This window comes from Coturnix japonica, chromosome 19, assembly GCF_054131305.1.
Source record: "Coturnix japonica strain WE chromosome 19, WE-NBRP24, whole genome shotgun sequence".
Taxonomy (NCBI): Eukaryota; Metazoa; Chordata; class Aves; order Galliformes; family Phasianidae; genus Coturnix; species Coturnix japonica.
Window position 1 is genome coordinate 10,899,099 of NC_140681.1, and position 20,628 is coordinate 10,919,726.

The 20,628-nt window shown below is 59.1% G+C and overlaps 3 protein-coding genes and 1 long non-coding RNA gene across 7 annotated transcripts in view; 1 reads left to right on the forward strand and 3 right to left on the reverse strand.

Moving 5' to 3' along the window:
* Positions 1-12,548, forward strand: part of BCL2L1 (BCL2 like 1) — a 17,200-nt gene extending 4,652 nt beyond the window's left edge. For all 4 annotated transcript variants that reach the window (XM_015881877.2, XM_085520444.1, XM_015881876.3 and 1 more), the window contains exon 3: positions 10,874-12,548. In XM_015881877.2, coding sequence (XP_015737363.2) covers positions 10,874-11,011 — 138 coding nt within the window. In that variant the 3' untranslated portion in view covers positions 11,012-12,548. The remainder of the gene's footprint in view (positions 1-10,873) is intronic.
* Positions 5,259-8,787, reverse strand: LOC146757854 (uncharacterized). The gene is made up of 2 exons (XR_014936005.1): positions 8,565-8,787; positions 5,259-5,930 (listed from the first exon to the last, which is right to left on the reverse strand). It is a non-coding gene; the product is annotated as an uncharacterized LOC146757854 (long non-coding RNA).
* A 507-nt stretch (positions 12,549-13,055) lies between the features above and the next one.
* On the reverse strand, positions 13,056-17,714 carry LOC107323109 (bactericidal permeability-increasing protein-like). Its single transcript, XM_015881874.3, has 16 exons — positions 17,402-17,714; positions 16,231-16,410; positions 15,982-16,096; positions 15,665-15,793; positions 15,430-15,585; positions 15,287-15,350; positions 15,129-15,189; positions 14,957-15,048; positions 14,702-14,878; positions 14,553-14,612; positions 14,110-14,277; positions 13,901-13,968; positions 13,649-13,691; positions 13,479-13,542; positions 13,325-13,401; positions 13,056-13,250 (listed from the first exon to the last, which is right to left on the reverse strand). The coding sequence occupies exons 1-16, from the start codon at positions 17,529-17,531 to the stop codon at positions 13,209-13,211; spliced, it is 1,626 nt and encodes a 541-aa protein (XP_015737360.2). The 5' UTR covers positions 17,532-17,714; the 3' UTR covers positions 13,056-13,208.
* Positions 17,715-19,312: 1,598 nt separating this feature from the next.
* Positions 19,313-20,067, reverse strand: ID1 (inhibitor of DNA binding 1). Its single transcript, XM_015881879.3, has 2 exons — positions 19,717-20,067; positions 19,313-19,584 (listed from the first exon to the last, which is right to left on the reverse strand). The coding sequence occupies exons 1-2, from the start codon at positions 20,029-20,031 to the stop codon at positions 19,543-19,545; spliced, it is 357 nt and encodes a 118-aa protein (XP_015737365.1). The 5' UTR covers positions 20,032-20,067; the 3' UTR covers positions 19,313-19,542.
* Positions 20,068-20,628: the final 561 nt, after the last annotated feature.

Sequence of the window (20,628 nt, forward strand, 5' to 3'; positions counted from 1 at the left end):
TTCTACATCAGATGCTGTGCAGTGGTGCTGGAGCCACAGGGCCTCCTGAGTGCCTGCGGTGTGGTGCATCCATGGGGATGCTCCCTGGGCCCTAATGTGACTCCTGCTACAGGGAGCAAACTGCCCAGGGCAGAGCAGCCCATCTTCTGCTGCCATGTTTGCTGCAGGTCTGCTCCCAGCTTTCCCAAGAGGTGCAGTGGGTAAATCCCAGGGTGGAGGATCAGCTGAGCAAAGGAGAGCAGAGGATGGCAGTGGGGTGCAGGTTCACCTTCAGAGCAGACTGCTCAGGCTGCTGAGTGCTGGGCTGTAACAGCTTTCCAGAGAAACCATTTTCTGGGGAGAAAGTAACAATAAATCTTGCTGTGTGATACCAACATGGGTAGATTTTGTCATGTTTACTGGCCCTGCTTTGGCTTCTCCATCATTCCACAATCTGCTACTAGGAAAACAAACGCACAAGAAGAACCTTAGGGGATTTTAATAGCCAACCCTGAGCTGAAGAGAACTGCTTCCTCTGTGACCCATCAAAACCAACCAGTGTGTGTTCTGGAAGTAGATGCTTTGACTGAACCCCCCTGGCTGTGAACTTTAAACAGTGAGGCCAGTGGTGATCAGTGGCATCAGTGGGGTGTGGAGAAATCTGGTGAGAGGTCAGACACAGGAGGAGGAAACACAAGGTGAATGAAAAAGTGCCTGGCATGCCGAGATGCATTGGCCAACTCCATGATGTGTTAAGAGGAAGGGAGCTGAGCAGTGATAATGTTGGGTGACTGCGTTTCCTTTGTGGTTCAATGTATTGACCTGGGCCTACATCCAGTGTCATGAGGAGCCTGGGGGTAGGTCTGTGGACAGAGAGGCAAGGACAAGATAAGTGGTGGAGGCCAGGGCTAAAAGCGTGCAGCGTCTCTGTTATCAGTCTGTAATGTCTGACAGTCCAGGCTGGTCTGGAATGGACTGTTCCCTGTGAGTCTCAGGCTATCAGTGCACTGTAGCCATCAGGGCTCCATGTGCTGAGACAGACACGTTGTGCTGCTCTGCAGTGGACTGGAAGCTTATGATTCTCTTTGGGGAAAACCCTTAGAAGATGTCAGAGTAGCGAACTCATTTTCTATTTTCTCTTTTTTTTTTTTTCTTGAATGGTAGGGAATGACTCAGAGCGTGTCATATGACAGATTGCAGCTGGGATTTCATCCTGTGCTCTTGCTCCAACCTTCTCAATGGTTTCAGGTTGAGAGCTAGACTCCCATTCAGCTCTTCAGAAATGCTGTTTGGCTTCGTGCTGCTTGCCTGGTTAAACTGCACACATTTTCTCCCTGCACCCAGTGGTGCTGGCTGCCCCATTCTGCTGCTGTGCCCTGAGGTATTGGGGGGAGCAGCATGAGGTGTGCATGGCACATGTAGAGGGGCCCAGCTGCACGTCATGCTCTATGGGGAATGCAGACACCTCTGGGAGAGCTCTGCTTTCCATAGCTCTGTTGTTTTGACACTGCCTGAATGAATGAGTCTGTTAGTACACAAGGTTTGGGGATGCCCAGGCACTGTTGATCTTGTTCGAGCTCTCAGCTCAACTTTGTGTGTTGGCAGAGCTGGCTGCAGGATGTGACCAGGCAATAACCAAGGATACTCTCTGCTTTGCCTTCAGTGATTGTTCTATGCTCTGAGACCCCTTGCAGCTGAGCTGATGATCCCATTCTCACCTGCTTGGGGTGAAGAAGTTCTGTCCCCAGCCAAGTCCCTGCCATCCCTCACCAGTACCAGGTGCTGCAGAGGCAGGATGGCAGCACAGCTCAGGTAGCTATAGCTGGAGCTCTGGGCTCTGCAGCACTGGCAGCTCCTCCAGCTGGCTGGGAACTGGGGAGTCTTTTCTGCAGTGCTCTCCAGGAAATGCCATTGGAATGACTTCCACTGCCGCTTCCTGCCCGGCCACAGCAGCATTCCTGCCGCTAGACCGTGAAAGATGCAAAGACGTGCTTCCAAAGCTCTGCTTTTCACCCCTTTTGCTCTCCTTCTCTGGGGCCCCGGCCTGTTTTCCTTCTGCCCCTGGGCGTGTGGTGCAGTTTGATTACGTTCCTTAGATCTGTGATTACAGCAGGCGCCTGCAAGGCAGAGCTGCCATCTCTGGGGCTGGCGCTGGCTGTGACTGGGGGCAGCCGCTTAACCCCGAGCGCTGCAGCACAAGGGGATTGCATTTCCTCCCCTCCCAGGGGAGCCTGTGGGAACTCACACTCGTAAAGCTCTCGGAGATGCTTTAATCCAAAGAGCCGTGGCTTTTAAAAAGCACCTGTGAAATTATTAACAAACTGTTTCTTACTGCTCTGTGTTCACAGCTGCTCTGGATAATGCCGGTCATCTTCGTCATCCCACCCTTGTGTAGGAGGGATCTCTGGCCTTCCCTCTGCACAGCCCATTGTAGCTGCTGTAGGGCACCATGTTCCAGAAGGAAGGAGCAGCTCCTGGGGAGGCTGCAGCATCCTGAATGTGTCCAGAGTGCTCAGCTGGTAGCATTGTGGTGTTCCTGTGTGTGTTGTCCACCTCCTGCAGCACTGATGCTCATACAGCCCACACCAGGCATTGTATGGTGCTGTGCTCCAAGGCCCCTCCTCAAGCTTCTCTCATTTCTACCTACCTGCTGCAGGCTACAAGCATAACCCCTTCCTGACAGTACAAGGAGTATTCCTCCAGCAGCTATTTCCCCACTAGGTGTGAAGCCAGATCATTCCCAGAGGGAAGGGGAGGGATGGGTATCAGTTGTACAAGCGCAGCTGAGCCTCTGAACTGAGAGCCAAGGGGATTGATGGTGGTTTCTGACATGGCAGTGGGAAAAGGGGTGGGAGAGGCTGCCCTTCCCCTCTGGTGATCCCATAAGGGGAGTCATGGAGGTGCTGCCTTTCTTCCCGGATAATTCAGGGTGAAAGTACACTCCCTGCAGGGCGGCTGCTGGCTCTGAGTGGCAGGAAAGCAGCCACGTTCCTGCCCTTCTAAGGGGGATGTTGCCCTCAACCACTATTGTTCTGAATGACTAAAGATGAAGGATGATAAGAGGCATGAAAGGGAAGCAGTGTTCCTCTGTGCCAGGGCACTCCTCGCCTGGCTGTTCTGCCCTTGGACAGAGAAAGCCTCCTCCCTGTCTCCACCTGGGAGGGCGTGCAGAGAGGTGATTGCTGCTGCGAGATCTAAAGTTGTGTTTCAGGATGTCCTGGGGACACCGAGGGTTTAATTAGAGGAAGCACTCCCGTGGCCCATGAAAGGTTCCCCTGCATGGGCTTGGCTGGTGCCCGTGCATGAGGGCTTGGCTGGGGCTTGGGGGTTGTTGGCAGCCTCCAGGTGGGCCATAGCACGCACTGCAGCACACTGAGGTCGTGGGGGCCGGTGGGGGCCAAGCCGTTAGCAGATGGCCCCAGCTGGGGTTACCAGGGAGCAGGTGTGGGTTTCGGGAGGCAGTGTTTGAAGAGAGATGGCAGTTGTGAACCTGGGGGGGTGCTGAGCCGCGGCTTGCACACCAGGGAGCTGTGACCTACTTGTGCTGTCAAAACGTTCCTTTTAGGGTTGTTGTTGTTTTTAGGTTTGGGTTTTTTTTTCCCCCCCTTTATTTTTAGGTATTTTACTTATTTTTATCTTCATGTTTAATTTAGTTAAGAGAAAATTAGAAATAAAAGCAAGAAATCCAAGGGCTGAGCTGAGCGATGCAGGGAAGGGCTGCCTCCAGGATGGAACGAACGCCTGCTGCAGCTCCGTGCAGCCAGCATCCATCCTCGGACACGTGCGCACGTGTACCAGCCCAGTGCTGTCTCTCAGGATCTCTTTAATGGGAAACCCAGTGCACTCAGCACAGCTCTGTGCCTTCGGGGTAGCGAGGGAGGGAGGAGCGGCCGCGATTCAGAGCATTAACCAGAGCTGTTCCTGCGGGACTACGTGAGCACTGCGATGTCCTGCTCTGCCCCCATTGCCAGTGGAAGCTGGGGCAGCATGGTGTGGGATCTGCAACCTGCATGGCAGCAGTGGTTGTACTGGCTGCTGTCTGTGTTCGAGCAAGGGGAACGTTCAGGGGTCTGTGATTCCCCTGGGGAGAGCTGCTTGAATTTATTGCATTATCCTCCTTCCTGCTCAAGCTTGCATTTCAGCTGCGTCTGCAGACATCACTCTTGATTTAAGTAGATCCAATTAGCAGCTGGCTGCTGGCATTGGCTCAGGGCTGTCACCCTTGGGGTCAGGAGCCCAGGGCATGTAGGCCAGGCTCACCTACGGGCACAAGGCTGGGAGTAGAGCTGCCCCGCTGGCTTCTTGCTGCTGGAGCTGCTTCCAGCCTGGGGCTCTCACAGCTACCATCAAACACTCCAAAATGCAGCTGCCTGGCAGCATGCAGGGCTCAGAGCAGGAGCCTGCACCAAAAGGGAGACAGAAGCTGCTGAGCGGCCCTGCAGGGCCACCCAGTAACTGCATGCCCAAGGAGAGGTGGCTGCTGCTCAAAGGAGGATGGAGCTTTCCTCCCTGCTGCAGGACGAAGGGCTCTTTGGAAAGCCAAGAGAAGAGTCTATCGTGTAGCTTGCTGTGTTTGTGAGCAGCTAATGCTGTGCTCCAGCGGAGCAGGGCAGCTGTTGGTCCCATCTGCACATCACTATGCTTTCATTACAACTTAAGCTGCAGAAGGTCAGGGACCTCATGAGTGTTGTGCAAGAGGAATGGAGGGTGGCAGGACGTGGCACTGCTGTGCATGAAGCTCATGGCCTGGGTTGGGACGTGCAGGCAAGGGGTGTGTGTGTGGCCTCAGGCAGTTCCGGGTGACATAAGGCTGATGTGCTGAGAAAATGAGGGGTTGTTACCTGTAAGTGGACAACCACAGTGGTGCTGTAAGTGCTTCCATCCTGGAATGCTGTGGCTCAGGAGCGTATTACACTTGTCAGAGAGCTAATGTCTTTTATTAGAGCAACTGACCTCATTTAGAAGCTTCCAGTGCACCAGCCAGTGATTATTTCATGCAACAGCACATATGGAGGAGCCCAGAGCAGAACATAAAGTCCCCTTATGCTGTACTGTTCTCATACATTTGCTGCATCAGCTCTGTTCTCTGCTTCCTCCCCTCAAGTCGGTGAGGATTTTGCTATAAGTGACTCCATGGCCGGAATCATTTGAGATTTCATGTGGACTAACAGGAAGTGAAAACAGAATGAGCACATCTTCCTCCTCTTCCTGCTCCTCCACCCTTTCCCCTTCTACATTCAAGTGCCATGTAAAGAATGCTGCAGCCCTGTGAGACACTCAGGCTGCAGAGGGAAGCTCAGTGTGCTGCTGGGATGCTGGGGACAGGTAAAACCAGGCAGGACAGCCAGGGGGCAGGTAGTGTGGGGAGCAATGCTGCACTACTGAGAAGGGACCTTGGCTGGGGGTAGGGCTTGTGGTGAGGTTAGTTGCTGGGGGGAGCTTTGAGCATCACACAACCCAGGGTGAGGGGAGCGTGGCTCTGCACCTAGGCACACATCATTGGCACGGGTTTCCATTTGGAAGAAGCAGCGACAAGGTGAAAATGGAGCTTTGTTCCCTGGGCACTGCAGGACCGCTGAGGTGCTCTCGCTGTATTCCAGGCTCACTCTCAGGATTCGCCATGAAATTAAAGCAGGAGCATCCCCTGCCCCCGGAGCGTGCCCCTCGCACAAAAGGCAGGCAGGCTGCTGTGCCTGCCGGGGCTCAGACACCATCTGTCTGCTGGGGAGAAGCATCAGAGAGAGACCGTCTTTCCTTGGACTGTTCTGCTTAATGCTCTTCGGAAAACAATCCCATTCCCAGCAGGTGCTAATCTCTTGAGTGGATCCGGCTCAGCCCATGTGCTCTTGGCTGTGCCTTTGTGCCCTGGGCTCCCTGTGCCCTGGACCCGCTGCTGGCCTGGGCTCCTGCACCCCTGGGAGCCCTCAGCCCGGTGAGTTGTGGGAGAAGCACTGATGAAAGATGGATGCAAGTAGATTAGTCACTCGCACCGTCTCCTGCTTTAATACACATTAATGTTTCAGCAGATTTCTGATATGGGAAAGCACAATTCCCTCCCCTGCATCTCTTGCAGCGCGCAGCAAGTCTCTGGGGCAGGGAAAGGGGTTACAGCTGTCTTACGAGCCCCTTTCATGTATTTGGAAAACGCTAAAATTGTGCTGAATGGTGTGGGGTTATTGCAGGTTCCCTGGAGCTGGTGATGAAACCAGTTTGACAGGAGGCTGCCGCGGCAAGGATTAGGGCTGGAATGTACCGCTGAGGGTTTGTTTCTGCTTAGGGAAGAGCTGGCTCCAGCCCCAGCGTGCTCTGAAGCCCTGCAGGTTCTTCGGGGCAGGGCTGAGCTCTTTGCCCTGCGGAGCTGCGGGTCCCTCCGCACGCACAGCCCCGCAGCATCGCACCCCGAGCGGGTGGGTGGCATTCCCGGCTATTGTCATGGAGATCTGCAGCTGCTTCCCTGGAGGTCGGGATTTGCATAACAGAGCCCCGTCCCTGGGGCGTGCAGCTGCGGTGTGTCCGTCCCCACGACCCTTCCCCACCCTGTGTCCCATCCCCAGCCCGATGCTGAGGGTCTGGAGAAGCTCAGAGCAGCTCAGGGCAGTGCTAGGATGGCAGGTCTACAAGGCAGGATGCGCTTTGGCCAGGGGACTGTGCTCCTGTGCTTCAGACAGGGCTGTGCCGGTGGGGTGGCACCGCTGCCCTCCTTTGCCTGACCTGGAGATGGGGCAGGTCGGGGGCATCCCTGCTTGCTGGGAGCATGGGGTTGAATCTTGGCTAGCAGGGCACCGAGCACCTCCAGATGGCTTTGGCACATTCAGAGCTGCACAGGGACCTGCTGAGCTGTGTTTACAGGATCCCAGTGGCAGCCTTTGGGAATACTCATGTTTTCCTTTTTTCTGAACCATCTACACAGCCCTCCCCCCCCCAAACCCCCCATGCTTCACCTACAGGTTCGCACATGCCAGTCCCATGCGGTGAGCTGGCAGCCCACAGGGGCTCTGGGAACAGGTTGCTGCCGACGCGGGGCTTTGTTCTGCTCTGTGCTGAGCTGCTGCCTTTCTTTCTGCACGCCTGTCTCCTTTCTGAGCACAAAACTGTTCCCAGCATCTCATTAACGAATGTCTGTTTGCCCAGATGACTCCGCTCCTGGCCGTAACCTCTTAGCAGTAACACAGCTGTACTTACAGCTTAAGGTACAACAGAAACAGAGCGCCTTGTTTTCAAGTGAAACATTGCCTCGTGATGAGGATGTGTGGATGGGGAGTCAGACGCTGTGGGTCACGCTGCCGGCTCATATGCAACCCCAAGCAGAGCACTTAACCTCGCTGCGCCGCTTTCAATCTGTCTGGGAGCAATGTGGGTTTATCCCACAGGAGGTTTCAGAGAGCCTGCTCGTTTTTCATAAAGCACAATAAGGATCTGGGCTGGGAAAGGCCTTTTGTGTGCGCCGAGCTGCTTGCGTGGGGCTGTCTTAATAGGTGCATGCTTATGGGATGGAGCGCAGGTGGGAGCTGGGACATGCAGCTGGTGCTGGCAGCCGGGCTCTGCTCTGCTCCCTGCACACAAAGCACAGCCCTGGTGGCAAAGAGAGACCCCACCAGCTCCCCATCAGTGTTCAGGGCATGGGGAAGCCCTCTGCCTGCTGCCAGCATCCCAAAGCTGCACCATGTGGCATTGGTTCACTATGAGCTGGATCCTGGGCTCATTGCTGCTGCTTCTCAGCACCTCAGTGCCCTCCTGCCACAAAAGGAAGCCTGGGATATCCAAGGTGCAGCTGCCCCTTCCCCTCCTTGCAGGGGAGCAGATGGGGATTAATTGTTGGCATCTGCTGCCTTCACCTCCCTTCACAGCTCGGTGTTACTGAATCCTCTTTCCCAAAGTGTTGCAGCTTATCTTGAAAGAGGAACCTGGTCTGTTTTGCTCACCATGAATGGGATCCAGTGAGCGTGGTCCCTGCTGTTCATCCTGTGCTGCTGAATGGAGGCAGCTGGCCTGGCATGCGGAGCAGCAGGAGTCTGAAACTCGGGCTCTTCCCCATTTTCAGGCCTGTCCTGAATGCTATCTCAGCTCAGCCTTGAGTGTCCGGCCCAGTAGAGGCTCTGCATGGGGCAGCACTGGGGTACATGCATGCAGCAGGAAGCTGCAGCAAGCAAAAAACAGGGTGTCCTTCCCCAGAGCTTCAAAACTGGGCATTGCTTCACCAAGGTAAAACCTCATGCTGTTTCCTCACTGCTTGAGCCAGAGCATCCCCTCTGTGCTGTGTGTGTCAGTGGGGCGGGGACAGGGATGTGATGGGGGTTGGGGCAGTGGAACAGCCTGTCCTGGGGCACAGGAGGCCCGAGATTGTGACACAACGTGCTGTTGCTACCATAGTCCTCCTTCAGAGCAACTCAGGAATTCCAAATATTTCCTCTCAGATAAAGGTGACTGGGGGAGGCCAGAATTATCTGGACGTGTCTGGACAAGCCTCAAAGTCCAAACACCGGGTCAGAATGGTCAGAATTGGTGCTGGGAGTGCTGGCCTTCAAGGTGCCGAGTGGAGGAGGTGTGGGGCGGGGTGGGAACCCAGCAAGATGCCTTTCCCTTACCTTCAACCCGCCCCCGGGCTGGGAGAGATGAAGCTTCTACCTGCTTGTTCCACTGCCCTCGCTCCAGGATGGCTGTTCCCAGAGCACACATCTGGGATCACAGCTGTGCTCCATGGTAGGATGGGTCCCCAGGCCCCCTGCCCCATGCTTGTTCCCAGGGGAAGGAGAAGGGTTCTACCCTCCCCCCACCCCCTGCCACACTCAGCTCCTATCCCTCTCTCCTCCTCCTGTGGCACCCGATAGTTCACCATATGCATTTATCTCTTCTTTAGCAAACACTTCCTTTTCTTAGAAACAGGCTCTCCAAAACGTGCTTCTTGGAATTGCCTTTCCCCAAGCTGAGAGGCATGTACCAAAGAAAAGGGAGCACTGAGCGATGAGATGCCGTCCTGTCCCCCTCTGCCCTGGGGGCCTCTCCCTGTGCCTCTTTTTCTCCCACCCTTATAGGAGGCTCTGGCTCAGAGGTGCCACCATCTGCATGGCCCCGGTACCTCTGTGGCCTCACTGGGTACATTGGGGACATCTCTGTGCCCCATGAAGACCCTGAGGAGCAGGGATGGAAGCACTTGGTGCTCGGCTCAGTGGGACCAGCCTTAAGGAACACCTGAGCAATAAGACTTGTTTTTATAGGGGAAATACCTTGATGTGCACAGCATCTTTCCTCTGGCCTGAGAGCAGCTGCAGCATTCAGTGCTTTGTGTGAATGGAGCTGGGAGCCCCTGTGCAGTGGGGCTGGTGGGGCTGCTCTGGGCAATGCTGTGTTTGCTGCCCTGTGTTTAGGCTCCCATCCTCCCATCCATCGCTGTCTGTTTCCACGGCCTTCCTCCTGACACTGCTGAGCAGAGCTGGGAGCAGCTGCTTTGGGCAGCACTTGCATGAACTGGTGGCTGTGGGCTGCTGGGTGGGAGAGCTGTGTGGCCAAGCAGGGGAAACAAGACAAGCTGCATGCCTTACAGTGCAGCACTTTGATGTGCAAGAGCTTGCTGTGCAATGCACACATGTGGCAAGGTGAAAGACCAGGCAGGAATGTTGTCCCAACCTTGGAACGCTATGGTGAGGCGTGACAGCAGCACAGAACCAGCCAGGCTTATCTCTGCTTTTCCAGAGCAGCTGCTTACTGGAACTGCATTCACTTATCAGGGAGCAGGGACCTTGCTGGGAAGATGGCTCAAGGTACAGCCCTGCCAGCCCCTGGCTGAGCTGCAGGAGGTCCCAAGGCAAGAGGGCTGCCTGCAGGCTCCTGCTCAGCTCTGATAAACCAGGGCAGTGAAGCTCCCTGCCTTGTCACTGTTGCAGGGCCCTGCACTCATCCCTCGTCCTGCAGGGGGAAATCCAGGTTCTGGGTATTCTGCTTCCTCTTGGCTTTGCAGGATGAGTGGTGAGGGGCAGCAGTGACATCTGCCCGGTTCTGGCTGTGGCTGGGGATGCAGAGCTGGAGAGGCTGGCTTGGCTGGGCCAGGCTGGAGCAGCTGCATTCCTGGGCTGGTGCTTGGCCACGCTCCCACAGCCTGGGGAAAGGCAGGGCTTCTTGTCCAGCTTTGCAGCAGCAACTTGCAGAACCCAAGTGCAAAATGCAGAGTGTTGTGAGGTGACCCAGGCAGGACAGGGGAGCAGAGACATCATGATGCCCTGGACACAGTGATGCTTGCACTGGGACCATGGGCTGCAGCCTCAGCAGCAGTGCAGCCTGACACTGGCTCAGTTTTTCTCCTGCAATGATCACGCTTCAATGCTAATTTTAGAGCTCTGTGGTGTTCTCCTTGCAAATCTTTCCTGGCATCGACTTCTCTCATGGCCAGTCCTGTGCTTCCCCCCCTGCCCTGCGTGCATCATTCAGAGCAAGGAAGCACACGGCGTCTGTCATCCGCTCTGTCCCCACCGGTGCTTTCCTGCCTGTGGGAGCCTGGCAGCCTTTCTGCTCCTTCCACCATCAGGGCAGTGAGGACCTGGCACTGCTGCCCAGAGACCTGCGTGTGCCCCATGGTTGGAGGATGGGGCCCTGGGCAGCCTGAGCTGGGGAGGGGGCAACCAACCCATGGCAGGGGGTTGGAACTGGATGAGCTGTCTGTGACCATTCTGTGATTCTCTGCTTCCCAGAATAACTCGGCCTTTTCTACAGAGAAAAAGGAGAGCCCGAAGCCACCGCAGCCTCCACTGGGGTTGGGGAAAATGGGCAGCAAAAGGGAGGGAGCCCTGTGAGGTGTGGGATTGAGGGCAGGCTGTTCTCCAGGCTGTTCTCACCCTGCTGCTCATTGCTGGCACTGCAGCCTCACGCCTCCCCCCTTCTCACCGCTCTCTTCTGCCTGCAGGAGCGCTTTGTGGACCTGTATGGGAATAATGCTGCTGCCGAGCTGAGGAAGGGCCAGGAGACCTTCAACAAATGGCTCCTGACCGGGGCGACCGTGGCCGGAGTTCTTCTGCTGGGATCCCTGCTGAGCCGCAAGTGATCCATGGTTGTGTCCCCCTGGCACCAGGATGGCTGCGCCTTCACCATCACATCCACTACGCAGCTCCCGAGCACCATCACCATCACGGGGCACTCACCCAGCTCCACGGAGCTTCCTTCCTCGCTCCTCCAGCTCCTTTTCTTGTAGCCCCTCTCATTTACCGTTCCGTTGTGTTTTAAAGGCGCTCAGAGCGATGCAGCACTTCAGCCAACAGCTCCCAGCGCTGGGCAGATCCCGGCGGGTGGGATGAATAGTGGCTAGAAGGTGTCCCAACCCTGCAGGATCCTTTAGATCACTTTGAAAAAGAATAAACAGACTTATTTTTGCATGTGTGAGTGCGTGCGTGTGTGTAGACGTGTCACTAATATAAAGTTCCCCAGGCAGAGCAAGGATCTGGGCTCCAGCCTCAAGCAGGGCTCCCACTACCAGCCCTGCCCTGCTGCAGCAGCCTGGCTGCCATGGGGACAGGGCTGAGCTTTGCCATCCCTACCACATCTCTTGATTGTCCCCTGCTCGCCTGGCACTGCAGCGAGGCAGAAAGCACCTGGGTGAAAGCTGATGGTGAGTAGCCCCAAACTTGCCCTGCAGCCCCAGAGTCTCTGTCCCCTGCACCTCCAGCAGGCACAGGGCTGTACCTCCTCCTCCTAACCCCCCTCTTCCTCATCCCCCTCGCTCTGCTCAGATTGCTGTGTGGCACTGCATGTCCTCCTTTGTGCCCCATGTCCGTCCCTCCCTACACAACCCACACCAGGACCCCGCTTTGCTGTTGAATTGGGGCCGGGATGGAGGCAGGGGAGTTAAGGAGCACTTCCCCATCCCACAGACACACAGACAGGGTGGGGGGTGGCACAGGGGCTCTCCTGTGGGACCACAGCATCCCAGCAAGTGCAGGAGCAGGGAATGAGTGTGAAACAGGGATCGGGACCACATGGGCAGCTGCTAGCACAGAATGAGGCTCTTCTACATCCCCAGGACCACAGTAGGGGAACGGCTGGGGTTGGCGAGAGCCTATGGGACCAATGTAATGTAGAAGCCAACCCCAGGGGGAGGAGCAGGGCCGAGCTCCCCCAGCTGCTGCTGGTCCCCATAGCGCAGGCAGAGGGGGGTCCCTGTCCTGTGGTGTGGCTGCGATGGGTGTGTGAAGTGATGGAGGTGACCGTGCTGCTTCCCCAGGAGCAAATCCTCATCCCTGGGATTGCAGCAGGGATCCCCCCCCCAGCTGTCCCGGCGGGCTGGGCTGTGTAGGCAGCGCCCGCGCTCTGCTGTACAGATCCGAGTAGTTTTTAATTCATTTGTGAATACTCTAATGCTATTTTTGTTATCTGTATGTCTGTATTTATGTGCGGTGCCGTGCTCTGCCGAGGGCTGGGGCCGGGCTCTGCTGCCAATGGAGCACTCGAGAGAGTGTGGGGTGGGGGGGTGAGTGGGGTTGTTCTCCTACCCACCCCCCCTCCCCGGTCCCCGGCCCTGCGGGGCGAGCACCGAACGCTTTGGTTTGCAGGTGGAGGTGAGCCCACAAATAAACTCTGTGATTGGAGCTGCTGCTGTGTTTATTGAGGGTGCCACAGCGCGGGGCTTTACACAGGGCTGCCTTTAGGGTGGGGGGGGGATGACAAACAGAGCAGGAGCTCTGCCCCCATTGGGGTTGGGGTTACACCATTGGGGTTACAGCAGTTGGAGCACACATAGGGCCGAGGCAAAGCGCTGCGGGGTGCGGCCGTGGGGATCCCACCCCGTCCTGCATCCCCTCCCTCCTTTGGCTTCGCAGACCCCCCGGCTGGGCGCTGTAAGGTCGGGGCTGAGCGCTCCCCGCTCCCGGAGCCACGGGCACGGGCTCCCTCACGTGGGCGAACCGGGAGCTGCGCGGCCACATCGCGACACGAGGGGGCTGTGAGACCCCCCGAGCACCGCCCCACAGCGCTGGGACCGGGGGGTACAGAGACCCAGCCCCAGAAACGGAGCCCCACGCGGTCATACGGTGGTTATATCCCGGTAACGGGGCTGGCAGAGGGACGGCGTGGAGATAAGGCGCACACAGCCGGGCTGAGCCACGCTACCAGCTTTAATCCCAGCCGAGGGGATGCGAGACCCGCTGCTCAGCCGGGCTGTGAGGGTACGAGGTGCCGGTGGGATGGGGACAGGGATGGGGATGCAGCACAGCACTCATGGCCAGCATCTTCCCACGCAGATGAAGGTCTCAGGGCTCGTACTGCAGGTCCGTGGTGACGAGCATGAAGCCCTGCATGGAGAGAGGGGTAAGAGAAGGGCACAGTGGCACAGGGACAGGGCTGAGGGGACAGGGGTGGCACCCACCTCGTGCAGTGACAAGCGTGGGTTCAGCAGGGTGATGCCATGGGGGGTGGGCAGAGGGATGCCGGGACGGAGCCGCTCTGTAGGGATAGCAGAGCTGTGAGTGGAGCGGCATAGGGATAATGGGGGCTCAGGGGGATGGGGACACAGCACTCACTGTCTGCCCAGGGCACCCCAAACAGCCACAGCCCAAACCTCAGTGTGTTCTCCAGCTTCTCCACCTGTAAGACACCCACGAGCCCAGCTGGAACCTTGCCCTCAGCCCCCAGCAGGATGTTGTCCTTACCCCCCTCCCCATCCAACTGTGTCCCCATCACCTCCATTCACCTGCAGTGGCCCCACGTGCGACATCACCTGCATCACTCTGAGGCTGAGGGGAGAGAGAGGAGTCAGCATCAAACACAGGGACAGGGCTGTCCCTTCTATGAGGCAGAGATGGGCTGAGGATGGGGACAGAGTTTGGACAGCTGGCACAGATGAGAACTGGGGGCAGGGTGGTGTCTGAGCAGATGACACAGACCCAGGGATGGAAATGGCCAGAAGGTGGAGTGGGGGGACAGCACAGGGCTGAGGACTCACCTCTTCAGCTTCACTGTGCCCCCCAGCCTGTTCCCAGTAATGGTTGGCTTCCCTGTCACATTGGCATCCTGCAACAAGAGGAGAGGTCAGAGAGACCGGAGCAGCACCAGCATCACCCAGCACAGCCCCAGCATCACCTTGTGTCACCCAGCACAGCCCCAGCACACACAGACCCTCCAGCCCCAGTGTTGTGTAAGCCCGGTACTCACAATGTTCAGCAGAAAAGCAGGGACTCGTGTGGCGTTGGGCAGCACCACGAAGGCCTCAGCAGAGCCGAAGAGAGCCCCATGCAGGGCATTGGGATGGCAGGAGATCAGGGGCTGCCGGCGGGCCCAGAGGTGCAGCTCCACAGGACGATTGGGGAAGTGCTGCTGCAGCTGCAGAGGGAGAGCTGGGCTGGCACCAAGCTCATGGCACTGCCAGCACCCAGCAGCTCCAGCAGCGCAGCAGCCAGGGAGTGATAACACATCCCACCCTGCCCTCATCCCAGCTGCATCCCATCCTGTGTCTCATCTTCCTGCATCACAACACAGCTGTGTCCCGTCCCAGCCGCATCTCATCTTCAATCCCATCCCTCCCACATCCCATCCTTTGCTTCATCCTGCCTGCACTCCATCCCAAGCATCCCATGGCTGCATCGCCCCATTCCCACCTGCGGGGCGAAGTTCCCCATGCTCTTCGTGTCCAGCTTCAGGGGGAAGCGCCGTGGAAGCTGGAAGGCAACAGAGATTGGGGTGCTGGGGGCACAGGGGCACCGCGGTCAGGACCCCATGGGATATAGCAGCTCTGCCCCATCCATACCATGTCAGCAGTGATGTTCCTGTGCAGAGCTTCAGCTCTGAAGTACGCAAAGGCTGCAGTGTTGGCCACAAAGTCAGTGATGGCCACCAGCAACATGGGCTCCTGCAGCTCAGGCAGCCCCACAGGCCGTGCTGAGAAAGGGCTCTGCCACCGCCTGCGTGCCCCAAAGAACTCTCCCTGCGTGGACAAACAGATGGATGATGGATGGGCTGATGAACGTGGGGCTCAGCCCAGTTCCCTGTGGGACAGCTCTACCTTGAGGTCAACATCCCCGTGCTCCTTAGTGATCACTGGCTGCCCCACCAAGGAGAGGTCAATGGCAGCGAAGGCGTCAAGCTGAGCGGACACTGCAGAGAAGTTGGTACAGCACAGAATGAGTCTGACCCTCATTCCCCACCAGCCCCCAGCCCCAGCCCCATCTCCCCACCTCTAATGTTCTTCAGGCTGTCCTGCAGCCTGCTGATGCCCTTCTGGATCTCAACGCAGAGCTGGAAGTAGAGCAGGGAGTCAGGGAGACTCGGGGTGGGGGTCTCCAAACTCCTCACTGGGCACAGGGGCGGCGCTGGCATCACCAGCTGAGCTCACCTGCTTGTTGAGCTGCTGCCTCAGGGTTCTCTGGAGCAGCGGCACCAGGAGGTTGTACAGCCAGCTGTGGGGCACAGAGCAAGTGCTCAGCTCACCTCCCCAACCCACCCCAGTCACAGGGGGAGCAATGGGGTGATGGTCACCTTTGTCCCTTATGGAACTGCAGGTGCAGGTCGGTGCCACGGGCATCACAGCCAGCAGCCCACACAGAGGGGTGGCCGTGCTCATCAGCTCCCAGCCCCAGCAGCACAGCCACAGCCAGGTCCCTGATATGCAGCTGTAGCGATCCGCTGTCCTGCCTGGGGATGGCATGGCTGAGCACAAGGACAGGGGTGGCCCTGGCCCCTGTCTCCAAGCCCCAGCCCGGTGAGGGCTCACCATGCAGCCAACTGTGCGTGCCAGGTGGCATTGAGCTGGATCTGGGCACGATGCACTGTCAGCTGCACGCCCACGTCCTCAGCAAAGTCCACGGTGGAGTTATTCATCTGCAGCTCATGGATATGGATCCTGCACACAGCAGACAGCAAAGGCTCACAGCAGTGCACCAGGGATGGGGAAAAGGACAGGGATGGGCATGGAGATGGGAAGGGACATGGAGATGGAGATGGGAAGGGACATGGAGATGGAGATGGGAAGGGACATGGAGATGTGGACAGGGATGGGGATAGAGACGAGCACACATTGGCAGCTCTTACTGAGGCACAGTGTAGTTGAGTCTCCCCAGAAGCGGGGCCTGGTAGGAGCCCTGTAGATTCACATCGTGCTCCTTCTGCAGCAGCGAGCGGAGCATCTCCAGCCCAAAGCGCCGGCCTGGGGCAGAGCAGGGGGCTCAGGGCTGGCACAAGGGCACCCAGAGTCCCTCCAACACCCACCCTCAGGATCCGCACATGGTTCCTGGGGTTCCCCCCCAAACCAGCACAGCCTGAGCAGGATCAGACACCTACCGTACTCCAGAGCTCTCCGGGTCACCCGGCCCTTGATGCCAGGGCTGGAGGTGGCAGTGGGCACACAGGCAGCCAGCAGGAGCAGGAGGCACAGCCACGTCCCCAGGGTTGCACTGCTCAGCAGGTGGACACGGGCTGGGAGACTCCCATTGGCACCAAAACATCTGCACGACCCCAGGGCTGGAGCAGAGCACATGGCTGAGGACACACAGTGGATGCTGAGCCCCCAGCATCCTCACCAGCTCAGGCCTTATATCGGGGCACACCGTCTGACATCAGCTCCCGTGCGCACATCGGGGCCACCGTGGTGTTCCAGCCACCAAAAGCCCAGCCTTGCCCAATGCGTGAGTCAGAGGGGAAGCCGGTTCCCCCTCTGTTCCCCGTTTGTGCCTCTTCTGGGAGTGCAGGAAGGAGAAGGTCCCACGCGGCGTCACTGCCGGCTGTGGGCTGTGTGGGGATGGGGACACCACCACAGCCCTGTCCTCATGGCCCAGCAGGAGGGGACAGCACATAGGGATGTGCAGGGACCCAACAGTGCCACTGTGCCCTGCATAGGGACAGCTGGGGAGCAGGAGGGTGGGACAACGTAGGCAGGGGGATGTGGTGGGGCTGTGCCAGGGGATGGGGTCAGTCTTTGCTCCCACCTTGAGGAAGGCTCTGGGTCACACAGGTCACAGAACCCCAGGACACACTGACAGCCCCAGGCGCAGGGTGACGGGAAGGCAGAGACAGTCAGAGCGAGAGCAGAACTCTGTGGTCCCACAGAAAGCCCCGGCGGATGGCGAGGAGCTGAGCTTGAAACCCACTGCAGGCGGGGAACAGCCCACCAAGGAAACAGCCCACCACTATCCAAGGAAACCCCCAGCAGGGATGGGGCAGGGGGCTGTATGGAGGGCGGTGCTGCTGGCCTGGGGACAGCAAGTGGCTGGGAATATGGACACGCATCCACAGCCCGGCTGTAGTGCACCCTCATTGGGTCTGGGGTCCCACTCTGGCACTGTATGGGATGCAGACCCCTGGGTGACCCCCACTGAACAAACCATATGTGTCTTAAAATCCTCTGCCCACTTCCTCTGTAGCTGCGTCCCCAAGGCCAACCCAGCCACCAGCACCACCCCAGCCCCCCAGCTCAGCACCATTCTGACCCTACATGCCCCATTCCCAACCTCACCGTGGCCAACAGCAGCAGCGGGTCCCATGGCTGGTCCACTTCCCATGTGAGTGGCAGCGGGCAGCAGTGCCCTGTGACGCCAACGTCCATCCAGGGGTGGACGGGCTGGTTGGACCGGAACATCACCCATGTCCTTGTGTCCCTAATCCCTTCCGGGATGAGTCAGGCTCCCACCGCAGCACCCAGGACCTGTTGGGTGCCCGCAGGGGCCAGGCCCACCCCGGGGCTTCCCCACAGATGCTGCATGTGGCACAGCGGCACGTGGCAGCGCTCAGCCCAGCCCTGCCGGCCCCATCCCTGCCCTCTGTCTCTCTCATCCTGCCCTCTGTGGCCCTGCCACACCATGTCCCCACGCCTCAAACCACGATGCCACGTGGCAATGGCACCGAGCGGGGGTGGGAGCAGAGGTTTGGGGCAGTGGGACGTGGAGACACGCGGGGCTCTGCTCCCCACCGTGACATACGTGGGGGTTACGGCCCGTCCTCCCCATCGGGCAGCACTAAACCCCTCCGGGCAGCCCCCGAGGGTCGGGCCGTGCAGTGCGAGCGGACACCGGGAGAGGGACCCAGCGCTGCGGGAAAGAAGGGCTGGAAAGGGGAGGTGCTGGATGGGGCCGGGACAACGGGAGGGTGGGGGCCATCCCAGGGACACGCATCCCCCGCTGCTGGTACCAGGTGGGCTCGGTCGGGATACGCCACGGTTCCCTGTGTTCCCCTCTGTGCTGAGAGGGGCTGGTTGTGCTGGAAGAGCGCACACAGGGCTGTGAACATGACGCTGTGCACAGGGATGGGGCTGCAGGAGTGATGGGGGTCCCACATTCCCACTCTATTCCAGCCAAAGTGGGACACACAGCCACCCCCCCTCAGGGCACATCACTGCACTGCGGGCAGGAACACATGGAGCCAGCCCGGGGGGTGCAGATGGAGCCCCCAGAGCCCGGGTTGCCCCCCATCCTGCTCTGGGATGTACCCAGTGTGAGCACACAAACCTCTTCAGTGCCACCACAGCCCCGATGTTACACAACCGCGTCCGATGCAATTTCCCTCCCCAGGAATGTCGCTCAAATCCTGACCGTGATCCCTGGGCTGAGCAGCAGCTGCACGGGCAGCACCGCAGCATCCCGGGCACAACAGCCGCTGCTGCAGCTCCAGGCAGCACATGGGGGACTGTCCCACGCTGTGTCCCAGCTGCTGCAGTGACTCACAGGTGACAGTACGTGAGTCATGGGGGAGCCACGGGCAGCCCTGCGGGGTGAGGGCAGGCCCAGGAGCTGCCCGATGATGGCCCAGCTGCGGCTCAGCCCTGCCCCGAGGTGTAGAACCCAGGTGGGCACGAAACCCTGAGCCCGGCACTCACCTGCAGGGGGCAGCTCCGGGCCTTATTTCCCTATTCCTATTTCCCACGGCAGGAGCCGAAGTGGCTGGAGCCTCTTTGCCTCCAGCCCAGTCTCAGCCTCAAACCATATTAGAACCCAGGGCAGATTGAGCAAGACACTGTGATCCCAGGGCAAAGCAGCCGGCTCCACAAGCACAAGCACAGGGATGTGACACTTACAGCCCCAGCAATGCAGTACAGACAGCCCCAGCCTGCACCACAAACCCCCCCACCGGGAAGGCATGGCTGCCCCGGGGGAAGCAAGGAGCCAACCCAGAGCCCCCAGCCCTGCAGGGTGTACAGGAAAACCCATGGCCAGCTCAGGAGCTGGGATCCAGGTGCACCCACTGCTCTCCCTGCTCCATCCCAGGGCTCCCACTCCATCAACCTGCCCCAGAACAGCCCAGCACCAGCACCCAGCCCCAGTGCTCCCACACCACATGCACACACATGGGCTCCAAGTGGTTCGATGATCCGTGCCCAGATTCCCCCCCCAACCTCACACAGTCCCATACAGTGCAACCACGAGGAAGAAGCTTGCCTGGTAATCAGGGCTTGTTTAATAACAAAACTCCAGCTATTGTAGAACAATATTCTCCAGCATCATTGTAATATACAATACATGGAATGCTCTCAGCAATCTGAGAAGGTTACGAGCCGCGGCCGTCGGCTCCGTAGGTGCGTCCGTTCCGTGCTCTCGGATGCGGGTCCCGTCCGTGCCCTTATGGGGGGGGGGGGGGCTCCGTTCGGGTCCGTGTCGGTGTCTCTCAGCGGCACAATATACGGTCGGCAGCGGCCATACACGGGGCCTGCGGGAGGGGAAAAGCGGGCGGTCAGTGTGGATGGGGATAGCACAGAACGGGGCACAAAGCGGAGGAGGATCGGGATATAAGAACGGAGGATGGGAGCGGGTCCATGGGGCCGGGAGGGGCCGCACTCACCTCTGGGGGCTCAGCAGGATTCGGGGGCCGGGCAGGGCCGGGCTGTAGAGCCAGTTGTAGGTCCCAGATGTAATCGATCACATGCTGCAGCAGCTCCACTTTAGAGACCCTCCTGTGCCGCGGCAACGTGGGCACCAGCGCCCGGAGCCTGGAGTAGCAGCCCTTCATATCGTACAGCAGCGCTGCGGCCGCTTGTTCGGCAGCAACAGCGCCAGGGCCCGGCCCACAACGAGCGGCTTCCCCGGGTCGAACGGCCTTTAGAGCCCCACCGGGACCGGCGGGCAGCGGCGACGGGGCGGTAGAGGCGACCTTCATTGCGAGCGGCGGCGCTGGGACCCTGCGGGCGGCCGTGGGAGCTGCGCGCCGCGCTGCGCCAATTATAGAGCGCCGCCAGCGGGGGGGCGGGGCCTCCGGGAGAGCGCTGACCAATAGGAGTGCAGAGGGGGCGGGGACAGCTGAGCCGGCCCCATTCATGGGCAGCGCCTTAAAGGGACCGCGGTGTGCAGAGCGGAGTGGGGAGGGGGCTCAGGAATGCGACGGGGGCTGCGGGGGGTGTGGGTGTTCTCGGGGTGCGGGATACGAGCTGGAAACGCCCGGCCCGACCCAGACCCTTCATGTGGGCAGTGACACCGTGGGCTCCCGCCGCTGTCTCTCTCCGCACCCCCCGGGATCCCCGCACCCCCCGGTTCCCCCCAGCCCGGTGCCCCCTCCGCACCCCAAGACCCGCAGCCCCTCTCCCCCTGTCCCTCTCTCCCCCTCCATCCCCGACCCCCCGCTCTCACTGCAGCCCCCGGGGCCCCTCGTACCCCCCCCCCCTCCTCCCGCCTCCCCAGACCGTTAGACGCCAGTGCCGTGACGTCACCCATTCATAAAACTCCGCTCGCTGTCAGCGCGGCGCCGGGCGGGCGGCGC

Excerpts from the sequence above, each read along its gene's own strand:
- LOC107323109 (XM_015881874.3), bottom strand. The coding sequence starts at position 17,531 with ATGGGTGATGTTCCGGTCCAACCAGCCCGTCCACCCCTGGATGGACGT. Across the intron at positions 15,351-15,429 it reads CAGTTCCATAAGGGACAAAG|CTGGCTGTACAACCTCCTGG; the intron begins GTGACCATCACC and ends TGTGCCCCACAG. Across the intron at positions 13,251-13,324 it reads CACGCTTGTCACTGCACGAG|GGCTTCATGCTCGTCACCAC; the intron begins GTGGGTGCCACC and ends CTCTCCATGCAG.
- ID1 (XM_015881879.3), bottom strand. The coding sequence starts at position 20,031 with ATGAAGGTCGCCTCTACCGCCCCGTCGCCGCTGCCCGCCGGTCCCGGT. Across the intron at positions 19,585-19,716 it reads ATCCTGCTGAGCCCCCAGAG|GCCCCGTGTATGGCCGCTGC; the intron begins GTGAGTGCGGCC and ends CCCCTCCCGCAG.